Raw genomic sequence first — 17,318 nt, 5'->3', positions numbered from 1 at the left:
GTTAACTTTTCCTATTGTATCATGCACAATGCAAGTATTACTCTAATCCTGCCAAGGTTTTTAGTTGTTTACAGTGTTCTCTTAACTAAATAATATATCCCCCCCCTTCTTTCTTCAATTTCTTCTCATCATGGTCTCTGATTCTCCCGGTCAATTTTGCCATTTCGGCATAGACCACCATCTTCATCAGCCATTCTCCTCTGGTTGGAACTTCATCCTCTTTCCATCTTTGAGCCAGAAAGATTCTTGCTGCTGTCTTCGTATACATAAATAGTATTTTCTGCTCTTTCGGAAACCCTGTACCTAAAATGCCTAACAAAAAAAGCCTCTGTTTTTTCCACAAATGTTATTTTAAACATTTTCTTCAATTCGTTACATATCATTTCCCAGAATGCTTAGTTGTCTTACACGTCCACCGCCAGGAGGCTTCTCTCAAGTTCATGGGAGCTGGCCGCTGAGAAGCGTCCACTGTCTCAGACCCCCCCCCCCTCCGTACAAAGGCCTCTTTCATTTTCCTCTTGCATCTGTGGGCTTTACAAGGACGGGCATCTCTGGAATGTGGGAAAGAGCATTGCAAAGAATCCCGTGTGTGTTGTGTGTGCATTTTGCAGATTGCATCCTAATCCATGCTGCTTTGTTGATCTCCTGAACCATAGCAAAGCCCCATAAGACGGCACAGGAGTAAAACCAGCCCGCTTCCCAGTGCCAGATTTACGTATAAGCTAAAGAAGCTATAGCCTAGTGCCCCACTCTCTTGCCCCCCAAAAAAACACACTGGATGTACATTTCCAAAATATAAGATAAAAAACGAATAAAATAAAACCTACATACAGTAACCGTGTTTTGCGTTGTGTAGGTTCCTGTGATATAAGTCATGGGCCCCACCTGCTAGCCTGCTCCCTCAAATATCACTGGTTTGCTCCTTTCTATATATAGGGTGCCTATGTTCTGCAGGAACTGGTTGAATTGCAACATGTGCAAAGGGCTTTAGGTCCATAAATTACCATACAGCATATATTCCACACACAAAACAGTGACAATTTGTTGTTGACAAAGGACAGCTGGACTTATAAAGGGCCCCATTACCTTCAGGAGCTGAGGGCCTCACCAAACCTAAATCCGGCCCTGCCTCTTCCCACCCACCCACCCATGTGAGAGTTTTGCCCAAGACCCCACATGACCTCATGGAAAGTTCCAGAGACCCACAGCGACACTGATGAGTATTTCAGGCCACGCTGGGCTCTTTGTCCAAATCTGCAACCCCTGCGCAAAAGGCAACACAGTTCAGCTAAAACGGAAGATGGTTTATACTGGCCAGGGTACAAAAAGTCCATTAGCTGTGTGTGTGTGTGTGTGTGTGTGTGTGTGTGTGTTCATCTCTGTGTCTGTCTGTTCATGTTCTCTCCCTCCTGAAGGATTCCAGACTGAGCATTTCAGGCAATGTGGACCCATCTGTTTTCTGAAAAGTCAGAGGGGGAAACAGAAAGCCCCGAACCTCTTCCCCGAGATTCCCATCCTGCTGTTGCTGCCTCTGATCTTGGCTGCAATTCCAGGTCCTCTACTCAACAATTTTGGCATAAAGTGATTTTTTTTTTCCCCGGGGAAAAAAGCCTCTCCTCCAATTTGCTGACTTAGCAGCCTTGTAAATAAATGCACAAAAGCCAGCTGGCTGCTGTTCTAATTGCCGTTGTTTTCTTTTTAATTCTTTTGGGAAGGCTCTGTTTTGTAAGTATCCTTCCTCTCTCTCTGCCCAGTTTTCCTGGACATAGAATCATAGAGTTGGACGGCAGAATCATAGGATTGTAGATCCTGTAGACCCTGAGGGTCATCCGGTCCAACCCCCTGCGATGCAGGAATCTCAGCTAAAGCATCCATGGCAGGTGCTTATACAACCTCTGTTTACAGACCTCCAAGGAAGGAGTGTCCACCACTGCCTGAGGGAGTCTATTCCACTGTCAAACAGCTCTTACTCTCAGAAAGCATGGTGTAGTGGTTAAGAGCGGTAGACTTGTAATCTGGTGAACTGGGTTCGATTCCCAACTCCTCCACATGCAGCTGCTGGGTGACCTTGGGCTAGTCACACTTCTTTGAAGTCTCTCAGCCCCACTCACCTCACAGAGTGCTTGTTGGGGGGGGGGGAACAAAATAAAAATTTAAAAAAAATCCTTCCAGTAGCACCTTAGAGACCAACTAAGTTTGTTCTTCGTAAGATCTTTCGTGTGCATGCACACTTCTTCAGAGACACTGAAACAGAAGTCACCAAACCCTTATATATGGTGAGAGGGAGGGGAGGGGTATTACTCAGAAGTGTGGTGGGAATGGGTGATAGGCTGATTGTTGTTGTTGTTGTTCAGTCGTTCAGTCATGTCCGACTCTTCGTGACCCCATGGACCAGAGCATGCCAGGCACGTTTATCCTTCACTGCCTCTCGCAGTTTGGCCAAACTCATGTTAGTAGCTTCGAGAACACTGTCCAACCATCTCATCCTCTGTCGTCCCCTTCTCCTTGTGCCCTCCATCTTTCCCATCATCAGGGTCTTTTCCAGGGAGTCTTCTCTTCTCATGAGGTGGCCAAAGTACTGGAGCCTCAACTTCAGGATCTGGCCTTCCAGTGAGCGCTCAGGCCTGATTTCTTTAAGGATGGATAGGTTTGATCTTCTTGCAGTCCATGGGACTCTCAAGAGTCTCCTCCAGCACCATAATTCAAAAGCATCAATTCTTCGGCGATCAGCCTTCTTGATGGTCCAGCTCTCACTTCCGTACATCACTACTGGGAAAACCATAGCTTTAACTATACGGACCTTTGTTGGCAAGGTGATGTCTTTGCTTTTGATCCTTCATGGATCACTGCCTTGTCGTGGCGAAGGGGCTTGAATTACTCAGGGAAGCTATGGACAGGTCAAGATAGGCTGATAGGTGTGGAAAACCTGTTGACGACTGTTAACGACTGCAATTGGTCTTACAGGAAAAAAACAAGGGGTGAGATGGCTAAAGATAGCTTTGTCATGTATAATGAGATAAGAATCCAATGTCTTTGTTCAGACCAGGTCTCTCCATGGTTTTAAGTTTGGTAATGAGTTGCAATTCAGCCACTTCTCTTTCCAGTCTATTTCTGAAATTCTTTTGTAATAGGACAGCTACTTTGAGATTTTGTCCTGGGAGACTGAAGTGTTCTCCTACTGGTTTCTCTGTCTTGTGATTCCTGATATCAGATTTATGCCCATTTATCCCTTGGCGTAGGGTTTGGCCTGTTTGTCCAATTTAGAGAGCTGAAGGGCACTGTTGGCATTTGATGGCATACACAATGTTGGAAGATGAGCAATTACATCACTGATGCAATTGTGGCCTGATCCTCACCGTGTGAAAGCCTATCATCGTCTTCATCATCATCAACAAGTTCTGAAGTGTGTGATTCAGATCTTGGTCTGTTACTGACTACTACAGGTGTTCCGGCATTGTTTGCAGAGGAGGAAAATTGCTTGGCTCAGTGATGGCTGAGAGCCCTGTATGAATCATAGAATGTTAGAGTTGGAAGGGACCCCGAGGGTCATCTAGTCCAACCCCCTGCAGTGCAGGAATCCCAACAAAGGCATCCAAGTCAGATGAATGGCCCATGGCCTTTGTCTCGCTCCTCTGCGTAAGCCGCTCCCAGCTAAGTGTCTGATGGTTGAGAGAAGCAAAAGCGGACTCCTCTTGCAAAGTGATTTTCCATCTCTCTCTCTCGCTCTGTCTGTTCCCAGGTGGTCCCCTCCTCTTCAGCGGTGTAAAATTTGTGTACAACTCAGAGCAGCTGAACGGGACCCAGAGGGTGCTGCTGGACAACGTGATCACAGAGGAGGAGTGTCAGGAATTGCACCGGGTCGCCAATGTGAGTAACCGGTGACTCCGGGTGCAAGAGAAGTTGGGGGCATGCACGGGAATGCAAATTATTTCTGTTATGTTGATGTCCACAACAGGAGCATGGGGTGAGCATGTTTGTTGCCTTGGCTGCGACTGATGACTAAAAGTCCTGTGCGGCTTTAAGGCTTGCAGATTATTGCAGAAAAGCCAGCCTGTCCTAACCTAATGGTCTGCAGGTGTTTTGGTACGCACCTACCTTTGCCAAACGGTGGGGCAGCAGCTTTCTGAATATTTGCTGAAGAAATTGACGTACTGCCCAGTGTCAAAAGACCACAGAGCTGTGTAGGAATAAAGGAATAAAATAAAAGAACTTCCATACATAGCACAATATCCTTTAAATAAATAAAAAACAAGTTGTATAAATGCAATGCAATTCACAGTAATACCTCCAGCCCCTAGGGGGCAGCACTTCCCATTCTAGGAACCCCTGCCCTAGACATTCTGCGGTTTGCACCCCATTGGAAAGGCTGGTTGCTCCCTACAGAATCCCCCATTCATCTCTCTGGGGTTTGCAGTGACCTTCCAAGTGGATGGAATCCCTTGGTGTCATGCTTTAAACTTGGAAGCTGGAAAGTCCAATGTCGCACCAACATGTTGGAATAATCCTGACATCCTTCTTCTGTTTCAGGGAATTCTGCTGGCTGGAGATGGGTACCGGGGGAAGACGTCACCCCACACGCCCAACGAGAAGTTTGAAGGGGCCACTGTCCTCAAAGCTCTCAAGGTACGAGGGTTGCTGCTCAACTTGCAGTCTACTGGATCCCTGGGATCTCAGGATTCTTCCTTTAGCTCCTGATCCAAGCTCGGTGGCATATGGTTTAGGGCAGGAGCAGAGAAGCAGAGCTCTATGGCGCAACCCCATTCAGAGTGCTGTGCGCAGTTCTGGTTGCCTCGCCTTGAAAAGGATATGGCAGAGTTGGAAAAGGTTCGGAGAAGGGCAGCCGAAGTGGCCGAGGGAATGGAGTGAAGAAATAACAATAAAGTTATAATATAATAATAATTTATTACTTTAACCCTGCCCATCTGGCCGGGCCTCCCCAGCCACTCTGGGCAGCTCCCAACAGAATATTCAAAACACTAGTAAAGGTGAAGGGACCCCTGACCATTAGGTCCAGTCGTGTCCGACTCTGGGGTTGTGGCGCTCATCTCGCGTTACTGGCCAAGGGAGCCAGCATACAGCTTTCGGGTCATGTGGCCAGCATGACAAAGCCGCTTCTGGTGAACCTGAGCAATGCACGGAAATGCCGTTTACCTTCCTGCCAGAGCGGTACCTATTTATCTACTTGCACTTTTGACGTGCTTTCAAACTGCTAGGTTGGCAGGAGCAGGGACCGAGCAACGGGAGCTCACCTCGTCGCGGGATTCGAACCACCGACCTTCTGATCAGCAAGCCCTAGGCTCTGTGGTTTAACCCACAGTGCTACGCACATCCCATATTAAAAACATACTAAAAACACTATAAAACATCGAACATTAAAAGCTTCCTGTACCTTCAGATGTCTTCTAAAAGTCTGGTAGTTGTTTATTTCCTTGACATCTGATGGGAGGGCGTTCCATAGGGCAGGTGCCACTACCAAGAAGGCCCTCTGCCTGGTTCCCCATAACCTCGCTTCTCGCAGGGAGGAAACTGCCAGAAGCTGAACAGCTTAGGGAGGACAAAATAAAATAAAAAATTCCTTCCAGTAGCACCTTAGAGACCAACTAAGTTTGTTCTTGGTATGAGCTTTCGTGTGCATGCACACTTCTTTAGGGAGGAGTTATCTAGTTACGAGATAATGACAAGGGAGCCAGAAGGAAGGGGACAGCTAGAAGAGACATCAATCGAGAGTGTGGGAGACCCCCCACCACCACCACGGATTCGGGGGTCCGGACGTATCAAGAGAGCAAAGGAGGCAGAGGGGAGGGGAGGAACTTCCCGTTGGCGCCTAAAATGCAGCAAGAATTCAGAAGTAGGGTTTAGAGTTGACAACTGCCCTCCTTGCGGAGAGCTGCATATTTGTGCTTGCAACATGATGCTGTCACAAAAGGACTATAAATATGCCAACTGCTTGTTAATTCTTCTCTGTGGAGTTACTAAAGGGAGGGGAGGGCTCTCCACACCTGACAAGAGGGCTGACAGTGGCTCCCAGCCAGGGTGGCTCTGCTCTGCCTCCACAATTGGGGGGCAGCGATGCTTCTGAATCCCAGTTGTCGGCAACCACAAGGGGTGAAGAAAGTGCTTTTGTGTTCCAAACTTCCCTTGGGTTTCTTGTGGGCAACTGGTTGGGAACAGGATGCTGGGTGAGGTAGGCCCTTGGCCTTATCCTGCAAGGCTCTCCTTGTGTTCTGATCAGGGCCGTCTTAGGCTTTGATGGTGTTTCCTGCTTGGCAGGGGGTTGGACTGGATGGCCCTTGTGGTCTCTTCCAACTCTAGGATTCTAGGATTCTAGGCAGATCGGCTGCCATGGCACCCCCGGAACCCCCGACGTGCCGCCTCTCCGCCTCTGGGGCCACCTCCCTCCCGCACTGGCCACCCCTCGGGAGGGGCGGTGGGCGAGCGGGGGGTGAGGGGCGTGGCGCTGGAGCGGCGTGGGACTCTGCGCGCCCTTCCAGCGCTCCAGCTAGGGCTCCTCGCACGGGATGGGGGGCGAGGGCGGCCGGCTCGCAGCCCGCCCGGGAGTGGCATGGGCGGCAGTGGCTGCGCCGGTGGCGTGCGAGCACCCGTCCACCTGTGGGGGCGGGGGCAGGTTGGGGAGGGGGCACACGGTATACCAGCGGGCTCGCGGGGGCGCCCCTGGGGGGCCGGCACCCTGGCGCGCCACACCAGTAGCCCCTATGGATAAGACGGCCCTGGTTCTGATGTAGGAGAAGCTCTCCACATCCTTGGTTGAAGGTGGGCTGAATTTGGAACGGAGGGAACAATTGCACTCTGGTTTTCCCGCAGTTCGGCTACGAGGGGAGAGTTCCCCTGGGGAGCGCCCGCCTCTTCTACGATGTCAGCGAGAAAGCCCGCAAGATTGTGGAGTCCTACTTCAGACTCAATTCCACCCTCTATTTCTCCTACACGCACCTGGTGTGCCGGACGGCTCTGTCAGGTAAGGCCTGAATCAAAAAGCTTTCCAGTCTGCCAAACCTCACTTCTGCCTGCTGTTCAGAGATGTCAATTGAATTGCGTTACTTTAAACGCAGAACTGCCGTTCTGATTATCAGTCGTAGTGGCAATGTTCGGGCTCGAATGCGGCCGCCTCCTCACTATAGGTTTATGTGGATTCCCCCCAAGAATTTGTTGGTTCTTGTTTGCTGGGATTTGTAAGCCATTTGGAGATTTCTTGCTACACTGTGATGAGTGATGTGAAGGCCTGGAAAAAAAACGGAAAAATTCGGGGGGAAACGGGTTTTTTCCTTCCCCCCCCCCCTGAAGCCTTTTTTGTTTTTCCCCGAAAAATTGGAAAAATTGAAAAAATAAAAAATTGATTATGGAATGTTTTATTTTAACATGATGAATAAAATATTTTAAGATAAGGGGTTCAAATATTTTATAAATCATTTCATATGCATGGTATATCAGATTATTCTAATTTCTGTGAGGACAAGCAAGTCCTAGGTTACAAACTGAACTCTCCAATGCAAGAACAAGATACGTTTCTTCCTTTAGGAGGTGCTGTTGTCACCAGAAAAGAAAAAGGTTTCAGTTTTGTTTTTGCATGCGTGTGGTATGCATTGGTTCTGTTCCTCTTCACTAGGCCTCAAAGCACTGGAAGAAAATATAGAGCAACAAAAAGGGCCTGAAATTATATACTTAATTACAGCTCAGAAAATGATTCTGATTAAATTTCATGCCCATTCATTGAAACTTAGTCCCACTTTCTTCTTCAGTTCTTTTTATGAGAATGTTGTTTTTTTTTAAATACCGTGGAGATGAAATATGAAAAATTGTTCCTTCTGGATTTTTAAAATTTGTTTTGTGGAGTTGTTGTTTTTTTTGTTCCACATGAACTAGTAAACAGTTCAGGAGATTGTTGCTCCATTTGTTACAAATACAAATAAATATTATTTTAAAAGTAAATTCTTTTTGTAATAATTGTTTGGATACACTATATTTTTAATATGCTAGTTGTGATAATTTTATGCCCATTAAAATTGTCCATAGTTATATTTTATGTTTCTAAAGTAACAGAATGACTTTCAATCTGGAAAAGAAAAAAGAAGTGCTAATGTAGCATTTTTTTTTTTCAATTTTTCCGAAAATTTCCGTTTCCCCCTGGAAAAAAAACTGGGAAAAAACGGGGTTTTTTCCAAGCTTCAAAATTTCTGGAAATTTTACATCTCTAGCTGTGAGCATTCACTAAGCAAATGAAATAAATGAACTTGGAGGGAATCTGCTTTGTGAAGCAACATGTAAAGCAAAACGCAGCTGTCCTCTGGAATTCTCCAGAAGAATGTGATACAATTCTCTAGGTAAATAAGGTGAACAGAACTGTGCGTATTAAGGGAATGTGTGCATACATTGCTGAAAATATCGCCAGTCATGACTGAGTAGTTTGCACAGCAACAATGAAATAATCGGTTGCCGTTTATTTAGTGAGACCCGGGATGACATGAGAGGTTGCCAGCAAGGCTGAACGTCCCTTTTCTCTGCCCTCTGCAGGCCATCAGGAGCGGAGGAACGACCTCAGCCACCCCATCCACGCTGACAATTGCCTCCTGGACCCGGAAGCCAATGAGTGCTGGAAAGAGCCCCCCGCTTACACCTTCCGAGATTACAGGTAGGGTTGGGCCCCTGTAATTTCCATTGGAAATTCTCTGTATTGGAAAATATATATATACACCGTTTAAGCCGTTCATGCACTCCCCAACCACCTTCTGCCACCCCATTGCTCAATGATGATGATGATGATGATGATGATGATAATAATAATAATAATAATAATAATAATAATAATAATAATAATAATAATTTATTACCGGTATTTCTACCCCGCTCATCTGGCTGGGTTTCCCCAGCCACTCTGGGCGGCTTCCAACAAAATATTAAAATACAATAGTCTATTAAACATTAAAAGCTTCCCTAAACAGGTCTGCCTTCAAATGTCTTCTAAAAGTCTGGTAGTTGTTTATTTCCTTGACCTCTGATGGGAGGGCGTTCCACAGGGCGGGTGCCACAACCAAGAAGGCCCTCTGCCTGGTTCCCTGTAACTTGGCTTCTTGCAGGGAGGGAACCGCCAGACGGCCCTCGGAGCTGGACCTCAGTGTCTGGGCTGAACGATGGGGGTGGAGACGCTCCTTCAGGTCTACTGGGCTGAGGCCGTTTAGGGCTTTCAAGGTCAGCACCAACACCAATCCAGTCATACCTCATGTTGTGTACGCTCCGTGTTGCGTACGTTTGGGATACGCACTCCCACCCCCAGGAGTGTTTTCCGGAGCACGTGGGAGTGTGCACAACCGCCAGATGCGTAGAACACTTCTGCGCACTTTGCGCATGTGCAGAAGCGCTCAAAACGCGCGACATCCAGGTTTTCGGGGGGGGGTTACGTGCATTCGAGTTTCGCACGCCCGCGTTACGCTCGGCAACCCGGAACGGATCGCGTGCGTAACCCGGGGTTCCACTGTATCTTAATCCAACCAAGTCCTTGAAATGTTGCTTTAGTCAGCAGATTTTTCCTGTACATGCAGAACCCTCTTTGTGCCTTCTCTGGAGATGTTTTTTACTTTAACAGTCAGTGTTCCTCCTAATCCAGGGGTCAGCAACCTTTTTCAGTCATGGGCCGGTCCACTGTCCCTCAGACCATGTGGTGGGCCGGACTATTTTTTTTGGGGGGGGGGGGGAATGAACGAATTCCTATGCCCCACAAATAACCCAGAGATGCATTTTAAATAAAAGGACACATTCTACTCATGTAAAAACACGCTGATTCTCAGACCATCAGTGGGCCGGATTGAGAAGGCGATTGGGCCGGATCCGACCCACGGGCCTTAGGTTGCCTACCCCTGTCCTAGAGCGTTTCTTACCAGTTTTGTGGTTAGACCACACTTTTCCATACATGATGGGGGGGCCAACCTGATAATGAGACAAACACAAATTCCACGTCCGGCGCTATGAGAGGGACTTTCTTCAGAGCCGGTCAGTGTGGGACCAGGCTCCCTCCGCTGAGTCTAACGTTCCCGCTTTCTCTCCTGCTAGCGCCCTCCTGTACATGAACAGCGATTTCGAAGGCGGCGAATTTATCTTCACCGAGATGGATGCCAAGACTGTGACGGTGAGCATCACCACCATCAACATGGCAAGATTCACATAATTACAAACATAACAGAAGTCATAAACAATCAATAAAACACACCAAAACATACACAGCCAAATGGAAACAATTTCCACGTAAATCATAAGATCTAAAACTAACGATACAACAATTATATCAGTAACAGCAACAGCTCTCTCAACCCCCAGTAAACAATACTCCAGCCTGAGCCTCAGCTTTTGTAGCTGGAGTCAATCCACACGCCACTCTCCCAGGCCAGACCGAGCCTCAACTTTTGTAGCTGGAGTCAGTCCGCACTCCACTCTCCCAGGCCAGATGGGAAAGGGCCAGCAAGGCAGAGTTCAGGTCTTCCAGGGCTCACAGCCAAGATGTTGTTGTTCAGTCGTCCAGTCGTGTCCGACTCTTTGTCGGTTTTTAAGCAGAGGTTGTGGGGGCCACGTGCCAGGGATTCTTCAGCTGTGATTCCTGCATTGCAGGGGGTTGGACTAGATGACCCTCGGGTCCCTTCCAACTCTACGATTCTATAACTATATGATTCTGTCAGGCTAAGGCCTTCCTGTGCTTGGAAAACTTAGGTCCAGATTATTGCTGGGCTGCAACCAGGGCAAACCGGATTTTCATTGCTGGTTCTGAATGCGATTAGATGTACTTCAGTGACTGCTTTTAACATGTTTGTTTTTACTACTTGGTATGTAATAGGGGTAGGAAAAACAAACGTGTTAAACCACAGAGCCTAGGGCTTGCTGATCAGAAGGTCGGCAGTTCGAAACCCTGCGACGGGGTGAGCTCCCGTTGCTCGGTCCCAGCTCCTGCCCACCTAGCAGTTCGAAAGCATGTCAAAGTGCAAGTAGATAAATAGGTACCGCTCCGGTGGGAAGGTAAACGGCGTTTCCGTGCGCTGCTCTGGTTCGCCAGAAGCGGCTTTGTCATGCTGGCCACATGACCCGGAAGCTGTCTGCGGACAAACGCCAGCTCCCTCGGCCTATAGAGCAAGATGAGCGTCGCAACCCCAGAGTCGGACACGACTGGACCTGATGGTCAGGGGTCCCTTTACCTTTACCTTTTATGTAATAGGGGTGTTTTCAAAATGATGTATGTCTCCTTGAATCTCAACTTGGGAACAAGGCAGGATATAAATAAAAGAAAAAGATTAAAAATCCAACCCAGCCTCAGTGGTTCAGCTCACTAATTTCAAGTGGGACAGCAGTGCAGGGTTTTGGGAAATCATCAAAACCGAAGCAAGTCTCAATTAAAAATTACTTTTTTAAGTTATGGGACTTGAGCAGAGAAGACGGTTTACTGCCACCTGCTGGTCGTTTCTGGAAAGAGCTTTGTATGAGATCTCACGGATTCATTGATTTTTGCAGTGGTGGAGAGGTTCCCAGTTGTCTGCATTAGAGGTAGAAAATCCAAGCTCAAGAAACGTCAGTCATGTGCAAAGGCAGGTGGGGGAGTGAATCGCTTCTTCTCTCCTCCCTCTCCTCTCCTAGAGGCTTTTTTTTTTGCTTCTCACGAAATGCATTTTGCTGCGTTGTGCAAAGCAGAGGCCTCTGAACGAGCTCAGGGGGAGGTTGCCAGGGGAGCATTGTGGATGAGCAGCTGTGCCGGATGCTAATCGGATGCTACAACAAAAGGCAACAACATTTGGGGCTTTGGGGTTTTAGGGAAAACCTTGCAAGGCTGCAGAGGCACCTAAGATGGTGCATGGAGCAGAGCAGACCTTTCCAAACTTCTCACGTTGCGGACACGCTTTTTAGACACGCATCCTTTTGCAACACAGTAATTCAGTTTTACTAGCAAACCGGAGGCTGGACTAACCCCTTTCCAGGGAGGAGCGCAGGGAACGTTCGTGCGACAAACCCGCAGCTGAGAAGCTGACGTGTCTTGGCACACAGTTTGGCAAGCTCTGGTGTAGAGGGGGGGTTACAGAGAGAGGAGGTCTTCCTCCCTCTCTCGTAAAACTCGAACCCAGTGGGGCTCCTCCAACGAACCTGAAAGGTGGGGGATTCAAGACAGACGAAAGGAAGTTCTTATTTGCAGTGTTAAACTGCGGAATGCCCTGCTGCAAGATGTCGGGTGGGTGGCCACCTATTTGGATGGGATTAGTCCCCAGAGAATAAGGCCAATGGTGACTACTAGTCAGGACAGCCATATGCCGACTCCAGTGTGGTGTAGTGGTTAAGAGCGGTGGACTCGTAATCTGGTGAACCGGGTTTGCGTCTCCGCTCCTCCACATGCAGCTGCTGGGTGACCTTGGGCTAGTCACACTTCTCTGAAGTCTCTCAGCCCCACTCACCTCACAGAGTGTTTGTTGTGGGGGAGGAAGGGAAAGGAGAATGTGAGCCGCTTTGAGACTCCTTCGGGTAGTGAAAAGCGGGATATCAAATCCAAACTCTTCTCTTCTTCTTCTCCTGATTCCAAAGCCTTGGGAAGAGAAAGAGGAATGTCCTCTAACATTTCCTGCCCTTTCTCTGCTTCCCAGGCCTCTATCAAACCCAAATGTGGGCGCATGATCAGCTTTTCGTCTGGCGGGGAGAATCCACATGGAGTGAAGGCGGTGACCAAAGGCCAGCGGTGTGCGGTGGCCTTGTGGTTCACCCTCAACCCTCTCTACCGGGAACTGGTGAGTTTCTCGTTATCACATTTACACGGGAGAAGAGAGCCTGCAGGGGCTCTCTCACTCGGTGAGAAGGGCCATACAATGAATCCGGGTGGAAAGGAGAGAGCTTTCAGACCCACGCTGATGCCAGTAATTATGCCAGTAATTTATTTTACTATCTCTCCCCCCCCCCACCCTCATTTTTCTAATAGGCACAAATATGTTGCAAATATATTAGTTACAATGCCTCTCCTGTTATAGCCAAAGGGATTAGCAGAAAGGTCTAAACTTTGGCTAGTTCATATCCCAAGCCAATTTTTTTCTTGAGTTTCTTTTTTAAAATCTTTATCCTTTCCTCCTTACAATCAATATGTGTGTCTCTTTTATGAAATAAATGAATAAATGTTGCACAAGCAATATTCAGCTGCCAGTTTTGATCTGTCTACCTTCTTTTCAAAACTGAACCATGACATAACAGAAACCAAGTTTATTGCCACGGTAAAGCCCTGCTAGTATTTGATAGGGCATCACTTAGATTCTTCTTCTTTGGTGATCCCTCGGAGCCGAGTAAGATGGTCTTCCATAAACAGGCTAATTATTAATTGATTGATTGATTAATTAATTAATTTGTACCCCACACATCTCGCTGGGTTTCCCCAGCCACTCTGGGCGGCTTCTAACAAAGATTAAAAACACATTAAAATGTCACACATTAAAAACTTCCCTAAACAATGAGTCTGAAAGGATCCACACATCTTTCCACAGTGGGGACATTGGTTCCCGGGCGGGAGTTGATCACGGTGTGGATTTGCCAACCGTGCCTTCCTCTTAACACATTTCACCCTTGCGTCCTGAGTTCGAGTGTCTTCAAAGTCCATGACACATTTGGTAGAGGCTGTTCTCCAGTTGGAGCGCTCGCAGGCAAGGCTTTCCCAGTTGTCAGTGTTTATACTACATTTTTAAAGATTTGCCTTGAGAGAGTCTTTAAACCTCTTTTGTTGACCACCAGCATTACGCTTTCCATTTTTAAGTTCGGAATAGAGTAGTTGCTTTGGAAGACAACATGACCAGGGAAAGGAAGTTCACTTAGATTAGGGTACTGCTGACACCTGGTGGTCTGTTTGTAGAATTAACCCGGGACAAATCTCCCGAAATGTACTTCATTATACAGTGGTACCTCTGGTTGCGAACAGGATCCATTCCAGAGCCCTGTTCGCAACATGAGCAGAACGCAACATGAAGCGCCGAATCTGCTCACACGCGCGGCATGATTCAGCACTTCTGCGCATGCGTGAAGCGTTCCGGTACTTCTGAGTTCGGCCCGTTCGTAACCCATGCCGAATGCAACCCGCAGCTATCGTATCCAGAGGTATGGCCGTAGCTTTCTTTTGAAAGAGAATGCAATAGGGAGTTATGGAGCAACACACAAATTGATGAAAGCACATTCCAGCTTGCTTTTTTTTAATTGAAGATTTTCTGGATTTACAAAAGTGTGTGCAATGTCTCTCTCGTATTTTTTCCCCCCATGTAACATTTTTACAAATCAGTTTCGTTTGTTGAGACATTGGGAAGAAAAGGGGAAAAGAGGTGGGTGGGTTGGGGGGGATGGGTGAGGTGGGGTGACGATGTTTCTATTTTCCTTAATATATGTAGGGTTTGGTGTCAGCGTTGTTTGTGTAGGTTCTCTGTTGTTCGCTTGTGCTTCTTTGACGGTGAGAGAGGTCGGGGTTGGCGTAGGGTGTGATTGTTCATTTGTGGTTGTCTGCGATGATCTTTGGTTACTGTGTGTGTGGGGTGGGTGGGTGTTTTGGATCAGAACAAAATAAAATAAAAAATTCCTTCCAGTAGCACCTTAGAGACCAACTAAGTTTGTTCTTGGTATGTGCTTTTGTGTGCATGCACACTTCTTCAGATCTGTGCATGCACACGAAAGCTCATACCAAGAACAAACTTAGTTGGTTTCTAAGGTGCTACTGGAAGGATTTTTTTTTTATTTTTTTTTTACTATGGCAGACCAACACGGCTACCTACCTGTAACTGTTTTGGATAAGGTTAGCCATTTTGATTTGTATGCTGTTGGTAGATTTTTGTCGTTGTTTTGTTGGGCTGTGTGTATGGTTCCCCTTCATCACATTCCAGCTTTTGAGTCACACAGAGCTCCTCAGCAAGCTGAGCAGAAGAGTTCTGAGCTTAGTCTGTGGTTGAAAATGGCAACGCTACATGAACAGCAGACTTATTGCAAAAGCTGCAATGCAGCCAAATTTAAGCGCTTTTAATTTAAGCAGACCTCCCCGAACTTTGCACTATCCCTGCTATAGCATTATTATTATCATGCAATTCCTGCATTGCAGAAGGTTGGACTAGATGAGCCTCAGGGTCCCTTCAAACACACTGCTGTTCTATGATTCTGTGATTCTCTGATTGCCGCCCCCCATCCTTAGGACTGAGAGACCCCCTTGTTCACCACCACATCACCCAGCCACGGAATCCCTTGGAACGTGGTGGTCTCTCCTTCATAATCCAGCCTCCACACTCCCTGGCCCTGGTCCTGACTCCCTCTTCTCTCCCTCCTTCCCTCCAGGAGCGGATCAAAGCAGACGAAGTCATTGCGGCCTTGAACCAGGAACACCTCGGACCCAGCGAAGCCGGCATCAACCCCAGGGACGAGCTATGAACTAGGCCACGGACACGCCATTAAATATATATATATATATTTATTTAATATTTGTTCCAAATCTTATCAGCAGAACCCTTTATTTTTGTACAAATCTTCGGTATAAATTAACGGACAGGTTTCACAGGGGACGTTGGAGGGGTTCCCAAGCTCTCTCTCCCCCTCCTCCTCCTCCTGCGCTGGGCACAGCCCTCAGCTCCCGGAGCCACGTTTCTCCTGGCAATCCCCGGAAGTCTCTGCTCGGGACCCCCTGCACTTTTCGGGAACCCAAACTCTCAGCCAGGGTCCACCTTCAGCGTCCCAGACCATCGCCAGCTCTCGCCTTTGAGTGGCATCAAGAAGAAAGAGCCTCTAGGCCTCCAAGCTGCCTCCTTTCTCTCGGACGCCTTCCTCGTAATCCCAGATTTCCGCAGGGCTCGGTTATGTGTGTCGTCACTGGCAAGGAACGACTGCTCTCCCAAAAGCCCAAATGCACTCCTTGCTTTGGCCCTCTGGACGTCCCATGAAGATGGAGGTTGGGGGATTCAGGGCAGAGGCCAGAAAGGACTTCTTCACACAGCGCAGAGTTAAACAGTGGAACTCCCTCCCACAGGAGGCAGAGATGGCCACCAGCCCATGTGGCTACACTAGAGCAGGCATGTCCAACAGGTCGATTGCGATCTACCGGTCGATTGAGGGGCGCCCATGGTTGATCCAGATCGGTCGACCCAAAAGAAAAAGGGGAAAGGGGAAAAGAAAGATCAGCAACGGTGGTCAACCCTCTCCTAAAGAAAGCTCAAGAACTTTGGTCAATCCAATAGGTAGATCACTGCCAAAAGAAATTTATAGTGTGAGTAGATCGCAGTCTATTGGAGGATTGGACAAATCCATGGAGAAAGAGAGAGCTTGCCAAGGACCACTAGCTGCAGGGGCAATGCATTGAGGCATCTGGTTGGCCGCTGTGAGAACAGGATACTGGACTAGATGGGCCAATGATCGGATCCGGCAGGCTCTTCTTAAATCCTTATGGAACCAGCTGGCACTTTGAAGGTGGGCTAAATAGTCTGACTTGGTTTAAGGCAATTGCCTACAAATTTAGAGAGAATCTTCCCTTTTGTTTTTGTTTCTCCAATTTTGGCACTTTGACAGACTGCCTCTTTGTACATAAAAAAAATAAAAATAAAAAATCCTTCCAGTATCTGAAGAAGTGTGCATGCACACGAAAGCTCATACCAAGAACAAACTTAGTTGGTCCCTAAGGTGCCACTGGAAGGATTTTTTTTTCCATTTTTTTTTTGTTTTGTTTCGACTACGGCAGACCAACACGGCTACCTACCTACAAATGGATCTTTGTACATAGTCATGTACTGTGAGATCTGCAGAGCCCGTGGAATCATCCAATCCTTTTGTAAAGCCCATGGTATCCTGCAGCAGTGAGTTCCGTAAGTTAACCGTGAGCTGAATGAAGAATCTCCCTCTTGCGTTTCTTCTGATGGTTATGCCAGAATCTCACGGGATGGATAACCTACAAATTAATATGAACTCTCCCGTTTGTAAAAGGGAAGAGTTTCGGGCGGGGACCTAATCTGTTTTACCTCTCTTAGTGGATGAGGAATTAATCCCAACCAACAGTTTGGGAGCGTCTGATGCTGTCACGCGGCTGAAGGTTTTCCTTACGCGGGTGGGAGGAAACGTAACACTGGAATCCTTACGTAAAATGCACTGAGCCTGTCGATGGCATTGCTATTCACAAGACTTTTCAAAGTGAAACCTCCTACCTGTGGATTTGTGTTAGCCCCCCCCCCCCACTGTCCTTAGATCTGGAGTCACAAACACGCCCAAAACTCTTCTGCACAAGCTCCACTGAACGTAAGAGAGAGGGAGTGACACTTTTCTTAATCCACGTTCTCCATCATTTCATAAACCTCTAT

The 17,318-nt window shown here is 47.5% G+C and overlaps 1 protein-coding gene across 1 annotated transcript in view; it reads left to right on the top strand.

Moving 5' to 3' along the window:
• P3H2 (prolyl 3-hydroxylase 2) overlaps window positions 1-15,433 on the top strand; it is a 119,156-nt gene extending 103,723 nt beyond the window's left edge. The window contains exons 9-15 of the mRNA XM_033150926.1: window positions 3,740-3,867; window positions 4,528-4,623; window positions 6,823-6,973; window positions 8,527-8,644; window positions 10,060-10,135; window positions 12,618-12,758; window positions 15,316-15,433. Coding sequence (XP_033006817.1) covers window positions 3,740-3,867; window positions 4,528-4,623; window positions 6,823-6,973; window positions 8,527-8,644; window positions 10,060-10,135; window positions 12,618-12,758; window positions 15,316-15,408 — 803 coding nt within the window. The 3' untranslated portion in view covers window positions 15,409-15,433. The remainder of the gene's footprint in view (window positions 1-3,739; window positions 3,868-4,527; window positions 4,624-6,822; window positions 6,974-8,526; window positions 8,645-10,059; window positions 10,136-12,617; window positions 12,759-15,315) is intronic.
• The last annotated feature ends 1,885 nt before the right edge of the window (window positions 15,434-17,318 follow it).

The sequence above is a fragment of the Lacerta agilis genome, chromosome 5 (assembly GCF_009819535.1).
Source record: "Lacerta agilis isolate rLacAgi1 chromosome 5, rLacAgi1.pri, whole genome shotgun sequence".
Lineage (NCBI taxonomy): Eukaryota > Metazoa > Chordata > Lepidosauria > Squamata > Lacertidae > Lacerta > Lacerta agilis.
The sequence above is the reverse complement of the archived record's forward strand: the minus strand, read 5'-3'. Positions and strand labels throughout refer to the sequence as shown.